The sequence below is a fragment of the Rhamphochromis longiceps genome, linkage group LG12 (assembly GCF_057381845.1).
Source record: "Rhamphochromis longiceps isolate RC_006_pf linkage group LG12, R_longiceps_female_GT1.1, whole genome shotgun sequence".
Classification (NCBI taxonomy): domain Eukaryota; kingdom Metazoa; phylum Chordata; class Actinopteri; order Cichliformes; family Cichlidae; genus Rhamphochromis; species Rhamphochromis longiceps.
In genome coordinates this window covers 42,996,145-43,019,664 of record NC_140568.1, presented here as the reverse complement: position 1 = coordinate 43,019,664, position 23,520 = coordinate 42,996,145, and the positions used below count along the sequence as shown (strand labels likewise).

Genomic DNA, 23,520 nt, shown 5'->3' with positions numbered 1-23,520 from the left:
AAGTGGGTGATTCCTAAGCCTAATCTTAAAGTAGAGAGGGTGCCCGTCTGGGTGGTTACGGAGGACGGGGTGATAACTGAAAGCTCTGCCTCACGTCCCACTTTTAGAAACCACAAATAATTGTGCAGAGTGAGAATGAAGTACTCTGTTGGGATAATATTATATTAACAGGTCTTTAAGGTATGACCTGCACTCATAAAGGTTTGTAATCCCTGAAAACCTGACCGGCTTAGTCTTGGTTTCCTCCTCTGTAGCTTGTGTGAGCTCTAACCACCTTCAGCACAGCTGGCGTTTACCAAAGCATGTTGCTTCCATTACACTGCATTTATCACTGAATCAGGCGAACTCTGCTTTTAATGATTTTCTAATGTATAGTTGAGAACTTCACAGATTAAACAAAAAGAAATCAGAACAAATAATGAAATAAATCAGCAACTCAAAGCCGAGTTAGAAACTACTAGGAGGCAAACATAAGGAGATTTTTATGTTTTATCCGGCAGCGGATAATCAATTAAACGAGTGATTCGATTCTGAAGAATCCAAAAACAGTTTAAAGAATCCACCAGCTGCTGTGAACATCAACAGTCTGGTTCATTTTCTTGCCCCCCAGCGTTTTATGCTGACTGTAACCTTTCCAGCTCTGCATTTCTCCTGGGGAGGGATTTGCATCGCAGTAACACACCTATTTTGCCTAATTGCCCGAGTGCAGGCCCCTGCACATCTCCTACTCTCTGCTGCCTGCACAGTGGGGGGTGGAGGGTAGGGGGCTTGTTGCTTTGGATGGAACTGTAGCCATCTGACACCTCGATCTCTGAAGTGTGCAAACAACTCGACTGGTGTTGACTAAAGTTACAGTCAGTGTTAAATACAATGCTTACACTGATCAGTGTTGGGAGGAGAGCAAGGTTTCCCCCTGAGCCCTGGAAGATCCTGCGACTTTGATTATGAATAAGATTTTGTGTTTTTGTGAGCTACTTACATATTTTACAGCAGAGCAGGAGTTGTAAACAGTTGCGACTCGAGTGGTTTAGAGAGTAAACAAACTTCCATTAACGGGGACAATCAGGCTTCTCCGTGGCCAAAAACTCAACATTCTGATCCTTCATGAAAAGAAAAGTTTATATTTACAGGAGCAAAGTTTTCACAGTATTTTTACCTTTTGTTTCTGTGTGAAATGTTATGTGAATATTTTCATGCAGCTTGCTTTGAAAAAGCCAATTTTGACTTCCCTCTCTCTTCCTTTGTGCTCCCAGACACGGTTACTACGGCACGTCGGGGCCCCCTGCACCAGCGAAAGCCCTGACTGACCTGAAGCTCCACTTAACGAACTCCTCCCACCCCATTTCCTCATCGTCCTCAACAGACATGGTGGTCATTCACCCAGGGGCCGTGCTGGCCATGGTGGACCTGCTGCCCTCCGTCTCCTCTGACAGCCAGCCAGAGGTGAGGAAATGAAAGGCAATGTGCTTCCTGTCAAAGTGGGTGAAGGGATTCGATGGCAGGCAGGAAGTGCCTTTTTTCAGTTGGGTTTTTCACATCAGACGGCAGCCAGACAGTGTGAGTCAGCTACATATGTGTGTTTTAGGGGAAAGTCAGTCGTATTGAATGATTACATGCAGGTAATTAACTTACTAATCAGTGAATTGCCCAAAGCACCCTCTCACAATTTCCTGATTTTGCTTATTTTTGCCTCTTTACAGGGCGATTTAAACTAAGCTTAAGTCTTAGTCTTGGTTTTAACGTCTAGCTCTCCAACTTTCTGCTCCTCCCAGCATGCCCTCGACCTGCAGCTGGCAGTCGCCAACATCCTGCAGCTCCTGGTGAACAGCGAGAGGAACCAGCAGGTGTTGTGTGAAGCCTGCCACCATCAGCGACTGTTGCAGCGCTGCAGCCAGGCCCTCAGCGATGAAGACCACCCTCTGCACCCGCCGCTGCAGAGGATGTTCGAGAGGCTGGCCTCGCAGGCCCTGCAGCCGATAGCACTCAGGTACTGAAGCTGGCCATGTTGATAACATGATGTAGGCACCAACAAACCTAAACTGAGACGCTTCAACACTGAAATGCTGCCCCAACAATGACTGTTTCAGATGATAATAAAGAGATTAAAATAAATGCATAAAAGCAAGACAACTCAAACAAATATTTGAACTATTATTCTTTTTTTTTTTTGAAAATCTAAATGAAGTTTCAGATGAAATCCTTGACTAACATCACAGAAACACACAAGGTCAGATTAGGTGAGTCTGGCTAACATCAGCGGTGCTATCGCCAGCTGACACCTGCACAGTCCGTTTACTCTGACACAGCCTTTCTTTTTCCAGATCAAAGAATGCAGTCCCAGCTGGAGCCAATCAACATCTTCTATATTAATAAAATATGAATTATTAGTCTAACTAATTACTATTTATACTACAACCTTAAACCCAACCTCAGACCCCCTTAACCAACATTACATCAAACCCAAATCTTTATGAGGCTTTCTCTCAGACTCTTAATTCTAAGCACAATAAACCTCTGATGCACACTGTTTCATGAGGTACTTTACTGCTGATGGAACAGAATCAGCAACCAGGTTTAAATAGTGAACAAATGCATCACATGAAAACAGATTTATCTGTGGTGAAGTAAGATATATAAAGTATTAGAGACAAAAAAGAAAAGGCAGTGCGTTACTTTGCTTTATGGAGGTCCATCACTGTCCATAACTGTTAGACGGAGGAGGGATCTAAATCTCATTCATAACCAAATATCGGTCCAGGTTATTATTTCCACATGAAAACAAAAGAAAGCCTTAATTAATAATTATTTAATTATTCATTCATTCATTAACATCCCAGCGTGTGCAGTTTAAAGTCTCAGAGAGAAGGTCCGCTGTTCAGGGAAAGTTGACGTTCAGCTGTTTCTTGGTTGTAGCTGGTTTTTTAAATTGGTTTTAGTCATGTTTGTGACACGTGTCTAACATTATTTTTAAGTTCGATTTTTTTTTTTTTACTCCATTTAACCAGTAAATAAGAAACCAAAGGACAGACCCACAAAAACCTGAGAACAATGAAGAGATGTAATACCTCACATTCAGGGTTTTTTAAACATTAAAGTGTTTGTCTGGACTTTTCTGCACAGACCTGAGCTTGGAGCAAATAATATTTTATGAACAAAATCATTTTGTTCTTGGAAAGCAGTTTTGTTTTTTTATCATGCTAATGTGCATTTGCATTGTCGGGTTTCACTGAATGAAGACTGATTTTATATGCAGGCAAAACGGAGTGATTCTCATTTCCCGCTCGACTTGTTACGTGAGATGGGAGATTGGGGTTGAGGGACAAGACTGAAAGTTATTTGACATGCACATGGTTGGTTGTTTTCATATGTTAATGCGGCCTGCCTGGCTCACATTCTCTCCAGCTGGATTTATGCTGGGGGTACACATATCGCTGTCTGTCAGCCTGTTCCCCATCCTTCCCTTCATTCCCCCCCCCCCTCCCTGTCAGGCCTACCCTTCATATTTCCACTCCTCTTATTTTTTTCTTCTTCCCATTTTTATTTTGTTTCTGCTCTGTCAACATCAGCCAGCAGCAAAGCTCCAGAGTCTTTTGCCTCCTCGGTGCCGCTCTGATATCGTCTGCTTCCAGCCGCTGGTGTCGCACATCGAGCGCTCTGACAGCAGACGCAAACAATCACAGCAACACTTTGCATTCGTGTCACTTACATGCCGGTCAACCATGTCACTGACTTTGAGACAGACAGAAAATGCTGTAAACCTCAGCTTTTTGAGGAGCGGAAGTAACTGCTGACTTAACAAACTGCATCCAATTAGGATGTGCTTCACTGCTTAATGAGAACATAAAGGACATAGTATGGCAGGGGGACCCTGTGGGAGTGCAACGACTAAACCCAGCAGTTGTTTTTAATTGGTTATGTAATAGTGTCACTGAAAAACAGGAATGCGCCTAAAAGAGTACAATAGGCCTCGAGGCTCATGCTTTACACGAGCACGGCCCAGGTACTATATTTAAAAGATTTCTGCATCCTTAATGGCAAAAGTTTGGACACCAGTTTGTACCTTTCATTTCTGGGAAGGTTTCACTTATGGCTGAGGACCATCTATGTGCATATTAGGGAGCGTATCTGCAAAATGTGCATTTGGGTATAGAAGTAATCACTTTTGAAAAACACCTCCGTGTTGATGCCGAGCCAAATGCATGCTCACTTCCTCCTTCCACATGTTGTTAATAGGATGATTGAAGTGTGAAGGCAAGCTTTAGTTTAGTTCCTTGCCTAAACAAAGGCGCTCTTCTCAAAGCCACTGAAAGGACTTTTGGATTTTCAGTAACAGTGGGGGGGAAACAAAGGCTGAGGTTATTTTAAAACAGGAGCGCTACTTAAATAAGGTTAATTAAACTGAAATAAAGGAAGTTCAGCAGTGATACTGGCCTAATTGTTTTTTCTTTGTTCTTTCTTTATTCCTGACTTCCTGCTTATCTTCCCCTTCAGGGAGTTCTTACGGCTCGGGAACCCGCTGAACTGTGGCGCCTGGGACAAGAAGCTGTTGAAGAACTACCGGGTCCACAAACCGAGCTCTCTCAGCTACGACGCCGAGATGAGAAGTAAGATTGTAACATTCGATCATTGTACTCACTGTTCCACAGATCGCCGGTGAAATATTCCTACAAGTGTTTTTTGTCAGAGATATTAAATAAAACACAAGTCGGGTTTTGGTGTTCTTATCAGCTGTCAGTCGGTTACACTTACCAAGTGCATAGACTGGATCATACCAACTACACACACTGCATCCACACAGATAGAATCTATCCCAGGATAAAGTATTAAACTGCCTGCATAAGTATTTGTTATAGTTGGGTTACAGGCCTCAAACGTATTATTAAAGTGCCGACTAAAAGGTAACCACCTTAGAAACCTCTGTGTTTCTGTTTTATCACCTATCACACAACGTTCTTTGGTATTAGTCGAACAAATATAGTTTCTTATACCGACACAGGTAAAATTCTCACTTTGTAATAGCTGAGAATTGAAGAGCTCTTTTCACAGCAGCCTTCCAAGTGCAGCTATGAAGGATGTGCCACCTGGGAGCGATTCCCATCTGCCGTTGTGATGCAGGCTTCTCCTGGGAGAAAGTGTCATTTTTATTTATTTATTTATTAACAAAAGCTTTAAAAAAAAAAAAGGAGAATCATCTTTTCTTTGCTCTATGATGAATTCCCCAAAGAATAACATCTGATGTTAGAGTATGAGCTTTGCTTAGTTCCTTAACGCCAGATTAAAATGCTCAGATGGTCCGTGTGCTTTCAGAGTGGTCGGAGGAACAATCGGAATTAATTACGTATGAACTTTACAATTTATCCAGAGCTCCTCATTTCCGTGCCGGATCAAAGATAGAAGGCAAACCTAATCAGGTGTCCTTCCTTGCATCCGTGTTGTTAGCCGCTTATCCAGTTTGGGATCTCGTGAGCGCTGGAGTTGATCCCAGCTGTCACAGGCTGAGAAGCGGCGTGAAGCCTGAGTATCAAATGGCTAACATGGCGACACAGATGAGCACGCTCATATCCACCCCTCCTACCAATTAAATCTTCCTGTAATGGTTATTTATATGTTATATATATTCAGACAGCAGCTGACAGTAGACAGAATGCAGCTATGACTCGAGGACTTACAGATACACTAATTAGCACGTGGCGTCATTTCAACGTGCTTTAGCTGCTTTTCATTTCGTTGCTTTTTGGAAGCAGGAAGTTGTTAGAGCGGTCTTCTTGTCCACTGATTAAAGCGACGTGTAAACTCCATGTTTTTTTTGATCAAGGTCTTTTTATTGAACAAAGAATTGCTTCCAACAACAATTATGGCAAAATTAACAGACAGTTGTGCCCCCACCCCCCCAGAACAGTGTAACTAAAACCCAGCCAGAGAGGAAAGGAGAGACAAAATAACATAAAATGAAATAAAGTTACAGATACAAAGTAAATAATAAAATAAATGAACAACAGCAAGAGAAAAAAACCAAAAAAACAAAACCCCACTCACACGCACATTAAGCAATAGTATCCGGACTTAATCTTTCAAAGTAAGTAAGAAAAGGTTGCCATGTGTCATAGAACCGCCGAACCGAACCTTTTACAGTGTAGCGGATCTTTTCCAGCTGAGTATAGTACATGACATCCTTAACCCATTGCCCATATACAGGTGGAAGTGGCTCTTTCCATTTCAATAATATCATTCTACGGGCCAAAAGAGTGCAGAAGGCCAGAAGATCAGAGTGTGATTTGGAAAGACTGGCATCACAAGGCGTCACTCCAAAAATAGCTATAAACGGGCAGGGTGCAATTGGAACACCAAATATGTTGGATATGGTTTCAAATATGCTTTTCCAAAAGCTACCCAGTTTTGGACACGCCCAGAACATGTGAAATAGGGAAGCAGGCTCTCGTTTGCACCGGTCACATGTGGGGTCAAACCCATCCTTGATTTTGCTCAGTCTAGTTTTAGACCAATGGAGACGGTGAACAACTTTGAACTGAATCACCACATGTTTAAGGCAAATAGATGATGAAGAAATGCTATTGATTATCTTGTGCCAAGTCTCATCTGTAATCCGTTGGCCAAGATCACTTCCCCATCGTTCCCTAAGTGATTGCAATGTGGACAGCCTAAAATTACTCAACAGCTCATAAACATCACTTATAACCCGCTTAGCATTTGGCTTAAAATCAAAAATATCATCCAAAAGGGATGGTGGTGGACAGGACGGAAAGCAGTCAGTATTAGAAGCAACAAAATTCCTGAGTTGTAGATACCTGAAAAAGTGTGACTGAGGGAACTTGAACTTGTTCACCAGCTGTTCAAATGAGGAAAAGATATTGTCCGTGAAAAGAGCAGCCATTGACGTTATTCCCAGCTTTGTCCATATGTTAAATGCCTCGTCCGTCAAGGATGGGGAGAACATGCAATGTCTATGCGGTGGTGCATTAAGAGAGAGTTCAGTCTGTTTAAAGTGCCGTCTGAGCTGATACCATAACTTCAGTGAGTGGACAACAAGAGGATTCGTGGTGAAGCTGGAGATCGGTCTCGCCAGAGGTAATCTGGCACACAGCAAAGACACCAGGGAGGATTGACTCACCGATAGCCGCTCCAGTGTTACCCATGATGATGATAAATTATCATGGTCTTTCATCCAGTACAATAATGCTCTTATATTAGCTGCCCAGTAATAAAACAGAAAATTTGGGAGTGCCAAGCCTCCTGCGCTCCGCGGTCTTTGTAATACACTCTGTTTCAGCCTAGGTGGTTTTTTGTTCCAAATGAAGGAGGAGATTTGACTATTTAGATTATTAAAAAAAGACTTGGTTAAAAAAATTGGAAGACACTGAAAAAGATATAGAAATTTAGGGAATATAGTCATCTTAATGATATTTAATCTACCACCCAGCGAAAGAGGCAAGGACTCCCACTTTCCAAAATCCTCCTTTAGTTTAGACAATAAAGGAAGATAATTAGTTTTATACAAGTCTCTATGATTCTGCGTAATCCAAATGCCCAAGTATTTGAACTTGTTATAGCTGAGCTTGAAAGGTGCTAAAATAGACGAAAGTTCCCCGGTTATTGTACCTAAAGGCATTGCCTCACTTTTCCTGAAATTCACCTTATATCCGGAAATTGTCCCGAATTCCTTAAGTACATCTAAAAGTTTAGGGAGGCTATTTGAAGGGTTGGAAATAAACAAGAGCATGTCGTCGGCATAAAGAGAGACTTTATGCTCGATATCCCCACGACGTATTCCCTCAACCTCAACACAGTGTCTTAGAGCAATAGCTAGCGGTTCAATTGCGATGGCAAAAAGGAGAGGTGACAAAGGGCACCCCTGTCGTGTGCCACGCTGAAGCTGAAAAAAGGGGGACAGACTATTGTTGGTCCGAATGGCCGCTACAGGGTCACAGTACAATACTTTTATCCGTATGGAAAAGAAAGTCCCATCTCACCCGATCAAACGCTTTCTCAGCATCAAGTGAAATAACAGTTTCCAATACAGTACCTTTGACGTGGCTATAGATTATATTTAATAAACGTCTAATATTAAAAAACGAGTACCTGTTTTTGATAAAGCCTGTCTGATCAGGTGAGATAATGGAGGGCAGATGTTTCTCTAAACGGCGGGCCAACACTTTAGCAAGGATTTTGGTGTCGGTGTTCAGCAGAGATATTGGACGGTATGAGCCACAATCTAAATGATCCTTATCCTTTTTTAGAATTAGGGAGATCACTGCCTGACGCATTGTTGGAGGCAAGGATTGTGAGAGGAAAGATTCTTCAAAAGTCGATTTTAACAATGGATTCAATTGGTTAGAAAACTTCTTAAAAAAATCGGAAGGATACCCGTCGGGGCCAGGTGATTTTCCAGACTGCATACTCCGTATGGCCATTTCAATTTCAGCATCAGAAATGGGCTCCTCCAAACTGGTGGCCGCATCTTCTCCTAAGGAAGGGATATCAAGTTTCTCAAAGAAATTTTCTAGAGCCAGGTCATCCTTAGCCGGGGGGGAGCTGTATAAAGTCTGATAGTATCTAAAAAAACTATTATTTATACCTTGGTTATCCGTGCATCTTATTCCCTGGTCATTCCGGATCTCAGGGATAGCTTGATTAGCTGTTCTTTGTCGTAGCTGATGAGCTAGCAGCTTGCCTGTTTTTTCTCCATGCTCATACGAGTAGCTACGCAACTTCGAAATTAGATACTCAGCCTGTTTTGTAGATAGAAGATTATATTCAGTTTGTAATTTCAGCCTACGTTTATATAATACCGGGTCAGGGGAATGGCTATATACAGCGTCTAGTTTAGTAATTTCGTCAGCCAATAGAGAGAGTTGCTCAGTATCCCTCTTCCTTTTGTTCGCACAGAATGAGATTATCTGGCCTCTCAGATATGCTTTTAGAGATTCCCAAACAGTTGATGGTGACATCTCTGGAGTTTGATTGATGGCAAGAAAGAAATCTATTTGAGACCTAATATAATTAACAAACTCTTCGTCTGCTAACAATACTGGGTTGAACCTCCATGGCCGATAATTGGAGTAGGCATTGGGAATACGCAGTGAAAGAACAACAGGTGAATGATCTGAAATCACCATGGCCTTGTAATCACAGTCTGTCACCAAAGGGAGGAGTTTTTTGTCCAGAAAGAAATAATCTATACGAGTATATGTTTTATGGACATTAGAAAAAAAAGAATATTGACTTGAAGTTGGGTTACGAAGTCTCCATACATCAGCTAACCCGTAGTTATGAAGAAAACGCTGTATAACACGTGCTGATTTTGAAATAGGCGTGCATTTGTGCGAGCTGCGGTCCATAGCAGATAATGAGCAATTTAGGTCCCCACCAAGAATAATATTATGCGTTGCCATGTTGGGAAGCCGTGCAAAGACATTAGTGAAAAAACTATGATCGTCCCAGTTAGGGGCATAGACATTCGCTAAAATCAAGGGGAAACCATATAAATGTCCTACAACTACAACAAAACGGCCTGCAGGGTCTTCATCTACAGTTGTGGCTATAAATGGTAAAGTTTTGCTTATCAATATTGCTGTCCCCCGAGCTTTAGAATTAAATTTAGAGTGATATATCTGGCCTACCCATCCAGACTTGATTCGAAGATGATCAGAGGTACGCAGATGCGTTTCCTGGAGAAATGCTATATCCGTTCTAAGTCGTTGTAAATGAGTAATAACCTTTTTCCGCTTGACTGGATGGTTGAGTGATTTTACATTCCAGCTTACAAAATTTACCACCCGATCACTAAATGATCGCGCTGTGCTCATCCCTGCTCAAATAGTAAAATATGAAAGCTCCAGATGCACAACAGGCATAGGAGAAGAGGAAAGAGAGGGGAGGAAGAAGAAGGGAAAAAAAAAGGAAAAAAAAAAAGGGAAAAACAAAAAACACATTGATAAGTAAAATAAACATATCTGGCTGAAGCCCAAACCAAGAACACAATGAGCAATTACACCAGATCGAACATGGTGACTGCCAAACCCCCTGCAAACAGATCCACACATATAGCCTAGTGCTTGTTTGGGTTACTATAAGCCAGACTCTTAGGCTCCCGCTGGCCGCTTGACATAACATATCCTACAAAGAAAAATAGTCAATAAAATAGAAAAAGAAAATATATATATATATATACACATACATATATCGACATCCAAACAAAGTATAGAACTTTTCTAAACCCAATGGTATTGCCATGAAATAAAATGAACCAAAATGTGTTTATGAAATAAGTTTAAATGTCTGAACAAGAAGTGTCTCTTCAAGCTTTTCATCACCGTGCGAACGCTACAACAAACAGTCATGTACACTCAGCCGTAACTGAGACAACCAACCGTAGCACTGGCGCTCCCACATAGAGCGACAGCCGCAGCCTCCTCAGACGTTGATAATATGTTCTTTAACATATTCCATTGCCTTCGCCGCATCCAGAAGTTCTTTCTCCTCCCCGTTGTGCGTGATACAAAGTCGCGCTGGGAACCTGATCCCAAAACGGATACCTTCCTGCTCACGGAGAAGTTTCCGGACTTCTGTAAAAGCAGCCCGAGCTCGGGCCACCGAGGTCGTAAAATCCGGGAATATTGCAATCGGTTGTCCATTGAACCTCAGCGGAGCTTGGGTCCTGGCACGGCGTAGAATTTCCACACAGTCCTGGTAGTAATGAAGCTTGGCTATGATGGCCCGCGGGTTACCACCCGGCCTTCTCGGGGCCAGACTCCTGTGTGAGCGGTCGACAATAACATCTTTATCCATACCCAGCGCTTCACGTAGTAGCGCAGATACGGCCGTGGTGGAGCTCGAATCCGGGCCCTCCGGGACCCCCACGATACGGATATTGGATCTCCGCATCCTGCCTTCCATGTCATCACATTTATCTTTCAGGTCAGATAGCTCCTTCCTCAAAGTCTTCACCGTAGATTGCAAGGTGACCACCTCATCGCTCCACATTGACAGCCCGTCCTCTACTTCTTTCACCGTGGCCTTAACTCCATCCATTTCAGCGCGCGCTGCCGCCGTATTGTTAGCAATCTCATTTCTCACTTCTTGCACGTCAGCCCTAATGTTATCAAAATCTTCTTTCAGTGCATTCCTGAGTTCTTCTTTTAACACCACGCTGATATCATCTTTAATGGATTGAAGAAGCTCTAATTTCAGGGCATCAGTGTCCACAAAGCGCCCATCGCTCTGCTGAGCCCGTTCCTCAGTGGTCGCTGAGCCGGGCGCCGCCCTTGGGCCACCATTGGTATTCTCGCCCGAGGATGCGCCGGGCCTAGCCGCAGTTCCTCCGGTGTACTTGTATTTCCTTAGGTTCGATGCCATTTTGTCTCGAGTGAAGCTTTAATATAGTATATAAAACTGTTAGCTTCCCCTGTGACATAAAATGAGACTTTGTAGGTTGAAAAAAAACTATTTCTGAAACTCTGTTAGCGGGAGCCTTCAGAAACACGTCCTACTCCATTGCTGGCTCGCTAGCGCCCCCCCAACTCCATGTCTAAACAAAGATCGGCTCGCCTCTGTGAATGTAATGCAAATGGCTTGTTTTCCATCAACAGCTGCTAATGTTTGTAATTTTCTGGGCTTCTCAGCATGTCTTAATTGCTTATTGTGTCTCCTCCCAGCTGAGAATGGATATCAAGGCCCCAGTAATTACTGCTCTTTACAGACAGCCACTGGGAGAGCACATATTGCCATCTTTCTCTGTGAGAAGAGTCTGGTTTATTAGCTGCCATCAATGGCAGCTAATAAACCAGACTGTTGTAATTCTGCTGACTCTTTAGAAATGAGACGACCCATGTTCTCAATAGAAGGTGAAATATGTTACCTTAGCGCGGGACGTTATTATCGCCCTTCTGGGGCGATGAAAATCCAGCTTTGATTTAATGTGGCCTACTCGCAGTCGGTGTTTTCAGTGCTGTGGGAGTTTTCATGGGCGGACCAAGCTGTGAGGGGTTTTTACCACTCTCTCTGAATCTAATCTAATTGGAAAATAAATGTTATTTTGAATAAACAAATGCAAAATTTGAAGTGCTGGAATTCTGTCAAGACATTTTTAGGACAGTAGAGAAACCACTGTTAGATGGGGAGATGAAACAAGCTGCTTTAAACTAAGAGTAAAAAGTTCATTTGTATTTCTTTTGGGTTTCCGACTACACATTTGCCTCTATAGTGAGGAAAAAACATATATTTTTCTGCTCTGGGGTTTTAAAATCAGGCTATTTTTAAGGTTTAAGGATTTTTTTTAAAGTTTGATTTTGAAACTTGTAATAGCCAAATTTAAACTTAACTATCCTGAAGTGTTGTATTATCTTTCCATTAAGACCTTATATGTAGGGAAGGTCATGTTAATTCTTGGCCTCATTCTTTACAGTTTAACAGGTCAATAAGGTTTCTGACTTTAGAACAAAACGTTATGACTGTAGTCTGGTTCCCTGAAGAAAAGGAACAACATGCAGTACGTACAGTGTGGAATATGACATCCCTGCGTGTGCCAGCTGAAGACACCTTTGAACCACAGCTTTAAGCCACATGACCTGTAATGACATATTTGAGGCCCCTCCTGTACATATACGTCCCTCAGTTTGATAAACACTCCTGACTGAGCCCAGCTTCTCAGTGGGGAGACTGTCTTGTACCTCGTTCCTCTGCTTCAGGGAACAGAAGCTGTTCGCTTTCAGTTGATTCACTTGGTAGCACACATACAGTATGGAAGGGATGTATAAATGCCCCCAGAGTTGTCACTGAACCAGAACAAAAGTGTGTGGTGATGGCCAACTAGCTGCAGCACAGATATCACTCACAGGGACCCCTTTAAATGGGGCACATGAGGTTTCCAATCCCCTGATGCGCTCACACCCTGAGGCAAAGAGAGACCTTTGGTTCTGTGAGATGCTGGGAAGATAGCCTCCATAATCCAGTTGGAGAGCCTCTGCTTAGGCAGAGTTTTATCTCTGGCTGGATTATTACAGCAGTTAAACAGCTTGGCCACATAAACACACATTCTGAGTGTGGTCAGTGTAGATTCACATCACACACAGATGAAGGTTCATCTCTTCCTCAGATGGAAAAGGATGAGGGCAAAAAGTGAGAAGCTGAAAAGCGTGTGCCAGAAGCATGCACGGACGAAGCATGAAGGTCACCCTCTCTTTACTGAAGGCAGCAAAGAGGCCGTTCGAAACAACCCAGTATTATGTAAAAGAAACTTCATAGCTATAGAGTCAAAAAATGGACTGAAAGACAACTTGAACCTGGCGTCCAGCTCCAGACAGGGTCCATAGGTGGGCACAGTGATGTGGTAGCGGTTTGCTCCGTGAAGCCATTCGCTTGGAGACAAAATCTGGGAACATGGGCAGGTGGATTTTGATTGTTGTGGCTCTGAGCTTATGAAAAACCCCCACGAACTGTGACGGTTTCTGAGCTGGCAGAGGGGAGGGCTGCTCCACCTGCAACCTTTTTGTTGCATAGTGAAAGAGGGAAAAGGGAGACATGTGGTCTTTGCCAGCCCGCACAGCAGCAGCGGTGACAGGCTGGTTCACACGCTATCTACCAACTATCCATGAATGTCCGGTCCTGCATGTCATCGTCGTCCTGGTGAGCATGCAGCTCGTGCCTCACATGGTTATGGCTCACGCTTGGCTTAACCCATCAACATACTCCATGTGTTTACTCAGCTGTTTGCTGGGTCATCGACTGAATACTTCTTGCCTTTGGACTCGCATGAATCTGCATCCTTAGACTCTAAGAGGAAAGAGAAATGCCAAGCAACAGCAGCCTTTCACAGCTCTACCTACAAAGCTTTGGGTTAAGTCAACCCTCTCATACCGTGGACAGTCTCCAGGTAGACGGGGCATTCCTCATGCTGGTCTCACAGAGAAACTTCACCCCTGTGGACAGACTTGCTTTGGTTTGTGACTCATACCAAAATGACAGGAGTGTCTATTCACAGGCAGGGTCCACATATGTCATCACAGGTCATCTGCTTTAAATAGAGGTGTCTTCAGCAAGACAAACAGCTGCGTGATACTGTATGTGTTGTACAAAGTGAAGGAACTGAAACAGAACTAGAAAATTTTGCACGTTTCACAATTACATCTTTCTGCTTTTGAATGTCATGAATTAAAAAGTAAAGTAAGACTAATAAGCGTCCTGAGGCGACGGTTCTTGTCATTTGATGCCATATAAATAAAATGTTATTGATTTGAATAGCTAACCAAACAGGAGCCACCTTTCAGTCCTGAATCGTGGATCTTGCATGTCTTGACTCTAACCACGCCTTCTTAATCTCACAGACAGCATGACCACTTCCATGGAGGGCTTCGGCCCCGACAGCGTCTTCACCACGCCGGCGGAGGACAATGGCCAGTATCGCATCAGCCGCAGCCTCGTGCGCTCCGCTGAGGGCAGCACCGTACCCCTCACCCGAGTCAAGTGCCTGGTGTCGATGACAACCCCCCATGACATTCGCCTGCACGGATCAGCTGTTACACCTGCATTCGTGGAGTTTGACAGCTCGCTGGAGGGCTTTGGGTAAGTTATGGTTAACAGACCTTAAGTGCATTTGGTTTTCCAGTCGTATGCAGTAATGGTTATATTTTTGATTATGATATTTGCAACAATGTAACATTATTCAGATGAGACCTTTGTTACCCGGTTCTTTGTGACCTTTCATTTCTGAGGCCCAGTTCAAAAATGCTAACATGTGTCTTTAACACACTGGATTTCTGACGTTGCCACACAGGATGTCTCATGATTAAGTTCTGGGGGATTCTAACCTGACCTTCAGCCTGACCAAACTTGGCTTATCTTGGATATCAGGAGACAGAATTGATATGTTTGTGACAGCTGCTTGCAAAGTATATATCAACTTGACATTAATGCAGCTATGAAACCAAAACATGCTCCTGTAAACATGTGCCCTGCAACACAGAGGCAACAGCTATTCTGTTCATTACATTTCTACATTTCAGTCCTTATTAAATTAAAAATTATATTAATGTGACAATCTCTTTCAGACTTAAGGAGCGGGACAAACTTTGGTGTACATTTTGGAAAATACTGATGCCTTTATGGAAACAAATCTGTATATAAAGAAGTATAACTTGTAAATGTTTTATATCCATATAGAGTGGCAGACTTGATTCTTACAGTTATTTTTCATCAGAAAAATCTAACGTGCACTCCCGTGATTGGATACTCTTATAAGATATACGATGTATATAAAGCATAAACACTTCCTGTAACTTTTCCTGTCCTTATGGGTGGAGTAACAGATGGTGCCCATTCTTTTGTAAACCATTTTCGCCCTAAATCTCTTTGCGGATCAATTTTCCTCGCCAGTGAAACACGCCTGAGGATGTAACGTTATTTTCCCCCGCCCTAAACAGGTTGTGTGTGAGTGTCTCTTAGCAGTACCTGCTACTGTCTCAGCAGGAGCCTGTTATTCGCCTCCAGTTGTGGAGCTGTGCATACAAATAGGCTTATTTTCCGCCTTTTATGTCACACGGAGCCCTCGGCTGCTCGTTGTGCCGCGGCTGATGTCGCCCCCTGCACCCCCCGGTTTGTGTTGTGTGTTAGCACCACAGTCAGCGCGGGGGTCAGAAGACGGTGTGTGGGCTGTGACCTCAACACTTCGCCCCCATGCTTTTGCGGACATGTTGAGCTGAGACGCAGTTGTGATGTGTTACATTCTTCATGAATATTCATAAGTGCATCTTGCAGAAGATCATAGTAGAGGTTTTCTGTCAGTGTAGCTAAAGGTTGGTTACTGTGAGCCAACTGCACCGAATTATTAGATGGCCGAGGCTGGGGAAACGTGTATATTCATTCAGTTTGCATTTCTGCACCCAGGGTCCTTCAGTGTTTTGTAAGACTAGACTTGATTTAAAAAAACTGCAGTGAGATTCTCTTTACCCTGATGAAAAAAATGCAAGCTTAGCAGACCAAATATCTAAATTTGCACAAAACATCCCGTGTCGGTGACTCGGCCTGTAACAAACAGCAAGTGGAAGCAACAAACTGACATCCAGCACTTTTTCAGGCCCTTGGTTGCCATGCGATTTAACCACCTGTTTTTACACCAGCATGTACACTGAGGACCGCAGTGATGTCAGTACTACACACAATAAGACAGCACTAATCTTCCAAATCAAACATTTGTGTGTGTCAAACAGGATCTGAAAATTCATCTTTCCACTCTAGTTGTCTGTAGCAGTGCCAGCATCACCACACCAGAAGTATGAATAAGTTATTAATTGTATAAAACATTATACTGTTAATATATTTTCTACAATTTTGCAAAACCATTCAGCGGCCTGTTTCTGGCCCCCTGACTATATGTTTTTAACCACCTTTATTTAAGACAAATTCCTATCTCAGAACATGTGAAAGTATTCAGTTGTGGCACAGATGAGCTTTTATTTCACAGGCTTTTCTTGGCTCAGATTGGTCCTTTTTGAAGGGTGACTGCACGTAACCACAGTCAGTCTGCATTAAAACGAGAAGTCTGTGCTGCCTTACTTAACTGAAGTCTGTCCCAGATGATATAGGATGAAATGTGAGTTATACTATGGACAGACAACCGACACTCTCACATCCACACTTACAGCAAATTTAAAATGATTAGTTTAACTAATGAACCCGTCTTTACACGACAGGAGGAATCCAGTCTAGTCTTTGTTTAGCTCTCAGAAATGCTCTAAAAACTCTTTAGTTTTAAAAACATGTTTTAAGCTCTTTAAAAAGTGTGCACCAACTCCAAGAAGCCTCTTGTAGTGTCAAAACTTCCTGAGATTGTCAGGAATCGAGCGTGTGATTCAGTTGCTTTTTATCTACTGCTTTTGAAAAATCCCTCCCCCTCCGAGCGATCGCACTTTCTTAGCTTTGCTGTTTCCTTTACTCAGAAGAACCTGTGCGACTCATCACAGCAGCCAGCTCAGAATAAAACATGGAGTTTCTCCTGAAAACGCAGCAAAGCAGCAGCAGCACACAGGCAACGAGGCAGTGGCCCACTTTCTGCTAACCAGAGGAGGAGACACACGACGCACACTCATACATCCAGAGAGAGATGGCCCCTCCTTTCTCTCCCATCTGTCAACATGAAATATTGATGCCTCTGCTGCTATTAGGACTCTCATACACAGACGCACTCTCTATAACACACAACAGTTTTACACAGAGCCGGACACATGGATGCACACTCACCCACATGAGGCCAGGAAGATTCAGTCTTGACGGTTAAGGGTGGAGGAAACATTTTTTATTTCATTTTTTTAAAAGAATTAAAGAGAAAACATTCGCTGGAAGAAGATAAATTAGCATAACGTGCCGGTGAAATCCCTGCAGTGCTTTTTTTCCCTTCTTTGTCTTTTTAATAACCTAACCTGGGGTGATGAAAGAGACAGCTACATGTAGTTACTCTGAGGCAGCAGGGCGGTGTACTTGTTAGTTTGACAGGCTGTCTGTTAAACTGGGGCCCAGCGCAGTGACTTGTCCTTGAGAAGTGTCCTTGATAAAAATTTATTGAATCCCTGCCAGCCTCTGGGACGGTGTTCTTTAGCTACCCCTGACCTCTGACCTTCCTGTCCAGGTGGAAAAAGAAGATGAGGAGGTGGGAAAAAACCAGGTCATTGTGGGCTCCGTGACTGTGGCTATTAAAATGCAGAATTTGTGGCGAACAAATAAAAATGAAGGTTTTATGTGTGACTGTTACAGTTATGTCAAGATAAAAGGAGATGCTCACATTGCTTGTGTAGTCCAGTTTTACCCATTATCATTAATAAATCTCATGAAAAATGAGACAACTGTTTTGGGTTTCCAGAAACTCATACGTCCGTATCCAATTTGAGCCAGTCTGTACTTTATCCCATTACACGTTACTGCTGCCACTGAAAAACAATGAACTTATATTAAAGAAGAAGAATACGTAAATACCTGGTGACACTGGCCTCACCGTTTGAGTGCATGGATTGATTTGTGCTTATCAGCATAAAAACAGCTGTTAAAATCGATGTTCATTTCCTCTGAGTTGCGGTAAGTCATCTTTCTTTTAAAGACAGAAGTACAGAAATAAATCAGTCAAGCTTTGCTCTCGGTTTTAATTTTAAAACTTTGGGATTGCAGTGAGGTGGTTTGAACTGCTTTTATATTAGAAAAACACATACACGTCCCAAAGATGGATGTATCCTACATCTAAAAAGTTTACACAATGCAGAAGTGCCCTAAAGTTGGATTTAATTAAATGGGCAGCAGAGAGCAATTCCTCCTGCTGCAGAAAAAGAAGTTGAGCAAACAGCCCTCATTTCCTTGGTGAACACTTTCCTGATGAGTTTATGGTGTTGATCATTAGTTTAAAGTCTTATTGAATACAACATTTAGTTTTTTGTGTGTGAATAGTTCCCATTAAAACAAAAAAGGACAAGAAATCAGGGTTTAGTTTGGTGTTTGTAGCTGACAGTAGTGCTCTCCGTTCCTCAGTTTCTCCCTCACTGAGCTTAATAATGTGACCTTATTAAGGTCGCATTAATAAGCTCAGATGGGGGATGTAACAATGGCATCTTTGGTTTACGATCTATGCTTCATAAAGATGAGCCTGATCATGTATTTGCATCTATACAGTTCTATATTTCTGCTGCAGTTTTGTAGTTTCCACTAAAAAAAAAAGTAAATTTGCAATAAAATATGTTTTTACTTTACAGTCAAATAACTGTAAAACTGGAATACCTGTACATCTGTAAGAGAAATTGAGTTTTATAAATACAGTTATTCTGTTGTTCATTATTGTACAGAAGATTTACAGTTATTTTACTTTACAGTGAAAGAACTGTAAATCTGTAGTAAAATAGTAAAAGTGTAGTAAATAACTACAAATTTGCAGTTTTAATTTAGCTTTCCAGCTATTTTAACTGGGTTTCCACAGATTTACATTTATTTTACTTTACAGTGAAATACTGCAGATTTACAGTTATTTTAATTGGGCTTTTTGCAGTGTCCTCCAGTGCAGCTCAGTTCAAATCTGTCAGGTTTCTGGATGAATTGGCCTTGACACACTCTAAGGACTTCTTTGTCTCCCCTGAAGAGGGGAAAACCCCAAATCCCCCTGTTCATTTCCCAGAGCACCAGTGTCTTCAGTACTGGTTCAGGATGATTAGAGAGGAGAAAATGGCACCTTCACCGAGGGGCAGTGAGTCAGCAGAACGCAACGCCAACTCACAAAGAAAAATCTTTGTAATTCTGTCGAATGATTGCCAGCCTTTGTCTGCAGGAGAAGTCCTTGAGAAAGTGGACGGCAGTGCATACAGACATCAGACTCGAGCTTACTGAGGAGTTGTGTATGTGGTCTCACTGTGCAGGCATCACCCTGTTTTTTGACAATTAATTGGAATATTATCATCATTATCATCACTATCAGCACCAACCTTAGCGAGTGCAGGGGGGCTGCAGCTGACTTTGAGCAGATTTCCTTTGAAAAATGATTCTGAATGTGCGCTTTCATCCCACCTCTATCTCCTTCTCATACATAATTAATCCGCGAGTATTAGGCAGCTCAAAATTTCCATATTATAACATGAAGCTTGTGTTTTGAAGCGTGTGAATTACCATACTGTTTTCTGGAAGTTGGGAGGAATTTTTCTAACAGTTTACCTAAGCGATGGAGCCAGACTGGAGCGGACATTCAGCAAACGCGCAGTAAATCTCTCGCGCAACAAATGCGCGTGCAAGCTGTTGACGTGTCTTGTGTCTGTCACGGCCGTTTCCCCAGATAGCAGCCGTTAATCTGTCCTCTTCTTGTCCCGTGCAGGTGCCTGTTCCTGCCCAGCCTGGCGCCTCACAACGCCCCCACCAACAACACCAATGCTTCAGGTGTCAGCGACGGAGCAGTGCTGAGCGGGATGGGCACAGGTAAAAATAGATCATTGTGCTGGGTCAGATTCCATTTACTGTAGCACAAAGGTCACCGACTGGTTGGGCCTCGGGGTATCTGCTAGCATGAACGTGGAGGCTGATTTTATAGGTTAACCAGGCACAGCGGCCCACCGAGCTACACTTTGAAGCTGAAACATAAAGGTCAGTGACATAACTAATTCTAGCCCTTACAATAACCAAAGGACAGAGTAGTAATGGATTTGCTTTTCTAAAAATGGTGAAAAGCAGAAAAGTCACATGCTTAATGTGCTGACTGTTTGTCTTTGCTGCACGTAAGCAGAAAATGATCATTGCCACAAACAAAGCAAAGGTCACCTGACTGACAGGATTAGGAAACAGCCTTTCAGAAGTGTTAAAACTTGGAGGTTTGACGGTATCCAAGTTACGGTTGCTATGAAGGGCGAAACTATCCATCGAGACCCCAAATGTTTCTGTGGCAGGCTGTAAACATGCTTTCATGCTGTTAAACTGGCTTTTTAACATGGAAGTCTGTGGGACGGATTCACCACACACCAAGGGGAACTGCAGTTTTTGTCTGTTCTGCATTAAACTTTGGCACCATTAACTCCACCGGTGCTTTCCTGCAGTGACAAGTAAAAATAATAAAGACTTTTTAAAACTGACATGCAATAAACTGCTTTTAAACAGTGAATGGTTCTTTGATGCTGAAATGTTTTTATCACATCAGAAGGTAACAAAACTTTATTATACGCAGGTCTTCTGTCATAATTCTTCAATTAAATGAGGGCAAAGCCTCCTTTTGATCGCCTCCGTTAAGGTTGCTGCTTTGTGTTGTTAATACAAACTCAACACTTTGTGCAGTGGTTTCACATTTACAGCTTTGCATTGGACACAGCAAAACGGAGACTGGATCAATGAGACAGAAGAACTGCTTTATTATAATGTCGAGTCTATTTTATAAAACTGGCTGACACATTGGGGCGACCGTGGCTCAGGGGGTTGGGAAGCGTATCTGTAACCGGAAGGTCGCCGGTTCGATCCCCGGGCTCTCTGTCCTGGTCGTTGTGTCCTTGGGCAAGACACTTTACCCTACCGTCTACTGGTGTTGGCCAGAGGGGCCGATGGCGCGATGTGGCAGCCTCGCTTCTGTCAGTCTGCCCCAGGGCAGCTGTGGCTACAACCGTAGCTGCCTCCACCAGTGTGTGAATGTGAGAGTGACTGAATAGTGGTATTGTAAAGCACTTTGGGTGCCTTGAAAAGCGCTATATAAATCCAATCCATTATTGGATTGCATTTATATAGCATTTATATTTAACTATATTATATTTAACTAAATTAAACTTTATGCACCTTTGTGGATTTTTTTGGTCACTCTGTAGAGCTCCTTTCAGCTGCTCCCTTATTCACCCGGGGTCACCACAGCGGGCAACTCTGCATGTTTGATTTGACAGAGGTGTCCTGATGCAACCCCTAAGGGATTTGCGTCTTCTCGGGGGATAGAGTCGGGGATCTTTCGCTTGTTAGGTTAATGTGTAAACAGTTAAACTATGGATGGCCTTTGTTTGTGGCATGAAGGCCTTTGTTGCTTTCCCGGCTTTTAATTAACTGCCAGTTTTTATTAGAGAAAATACAGTGCATCCGATGTGGGGAGGAAGTGAGAATTTAGCAGAAGAGTCAGCGGTCTTTAGCTGTAATCATATCCACAAACCTTCATCTGTGTCTTTGTGAGAACATGTCACATCAAAGTAGATCAGTCATGTTGTGTCAGTGCGTCAGCTCCACTCTTCGTTCAGTCCTCTCTCATGAAAAGAAGCAACAGGAAACTGTGTAAAGCAAAGCATTCGAGTGCTGCTCGTTGGATTTCACTTCTTGCAAATGACTCTAAGTTCCTTTATGATACGTTTTTGTCCTTTATCCTGTTGGCTTGCTCATTTCTGTTGTTTCAGAAATAGTAAATTGACTGGTTCTTTGGCATGCACACTGGGATTGAACCACCAGCCTCCCGATTAGTAGATTAGTAAATGACCTGCTACACCTCCTGAGCCACAGCCGCCCCTTAAAACAAGCGTTTTCAATTGATGAGTAAGAATAGATTCCTGTGTTTCATCCCACCTAATTTCATTTTTAGCCCACAGGTACACAAAAACTCTTTGTGCATTTCCCTTTTTTGCTTGGTGTTTAATTTTTAACGACACACATCCCACTCGGATCACCGCGTCTGCCGCTTCGTCTCGTTTTTTCTGTTTATGTTCCATCGGCCTCGTTGTTGTTTTCTCCATTTCACCATCATCTTTATTCTCACTCTCCTTCCTTTTCTTTAAAGCAGCTGTGTGTCTTTGCAAAACCTCTTTGGATTTCTTTTGCTTTTGATCTTTTTTCTTCTGTTTTCATCATTTTTCGTCTTTTATGCAAAAAGAAAAACACATGTCTGCATATCTCGAGCTTCAGACCTCACCTGTCCTTGAGTCGTTAGTTTTAGTGTGTTAAAAATAAAATGTGTTTGTTATGAAAAACCTCATAAACAATATTGATATTTTACAGAATAGATTTTATCATATAAACTGTCTGCGATGTTACGCTTGAATTTTTAGTGTGTAGCCTCATTTAGTATTTATGAAGCACAGCTAGACTCTCCTTTCTCCTCTTCCTCCCAGTCCACCCTCCTCTCCATCCACTCATACATGACTATCGTTCCTCCATCTGTTTACCTATTCATGCCGCTCCTTCTGTGCTCATCCACCCCACACTGCTCTGCTCTCGTCTTCTCCTGCTAGTCACCCAACTCTATTTATAGACCTCACTCGTTCCTCCCTCATTTCTTCCTGTCATTCACATTTTCCTTTTCTGTCCCTTTCACTGCTTATCTCAGTCTCCTTCATTCTTCCTCCTTTCCCCTGCCCTGATTCTATCCATTCTTTGTCACTTTCCCCTTCCATCTCCTCATTTATCTCTATCCCGTCTCCTCCCTTCCTCTCTGTTTCCTTCCTTCTCTTTCCTCATCCACTTCGGTCTGACCCGTATCTGTGAATGACACCATCCAGAGGCTCATTTATCAAAATATCTTCATTCTGCTCACAACAACAATGTTGCACCAAGTGTAAATTGATATGCATAAGAATTCGATGTAATCCCTCAAACCAGTTTTCTACAGTTTGTGATGGAGTCCACAGACAGCCCCATTATTTGGTCAAGTCTGATAACCATTTGAGTGACAACCTCATCCCGAGCCACAGACTCTGCTCTGAGATCTTTTCTAACCAATCTGGACGACAGAGTACTGCCTTCATGTTTTGGCAGCTTACGTCAAAGTTTTAGCTCATTTTAATGGTAATGCGAGCTACTGTACACCTCGATCTACACCCGGAGGCTGAATTGAAATCTTTCCTACACCCTCGGTGTGCTGTTCTGCAGCTCTGGCTGATCATACATAAACATGGCATAATTTAATGTGGTGTGTTTGGCACAGATAAAGCACCGACGCAAAACAAACGTTTGCAGAATGCAAATCTGAACCAGGAAAATATGGAGAATGACTCAGAAGAAAAATAAGAGCATTTTTTCATAGGTGTGATAAGATGAGTCAAATAG

At 42.7% G+C, this 23,520-nt stretch overlaps 1 protein-coding gene across 5 annotated transcripts in view; it reads left to right on the top strand.

Annotated features, from left to right (window-relative positions):
* wdfy3 (WD repeat and FYVE domain containing 3) overlaps positions 1-23,520 on the top strand; it is a 129,733-nt gene that overhangs the window by 58,306 nt on the left and 47,907 nt on the right. For all 5 annotated transcript variants that reach the window (XM_085426451.1, XM_085426452.1, XM_085426449.1 and 2 more), the window contains 5 exons: positions 1,254-1,443; positions 1,773-1,987; positions 4,492-4,604; positions 14,340-14,577; positions 19,847-19,947. In XM_085426451.1, coding sequence (XP_085282577.1) covers positions 1,254-1,443; positions 1,773-1,987; positions 4,492-4,604; positions 14,340-14,577; positions 19,847-19,947 — 857 coding nt within the window. The remainder of the gene's footprint in view (positions 1-1,253; positions 1,444-1,772; positions 1,988-4,491; positions 4,605-14,339; positions 14,578-19,846; positions 19,948-23,520) is intronic.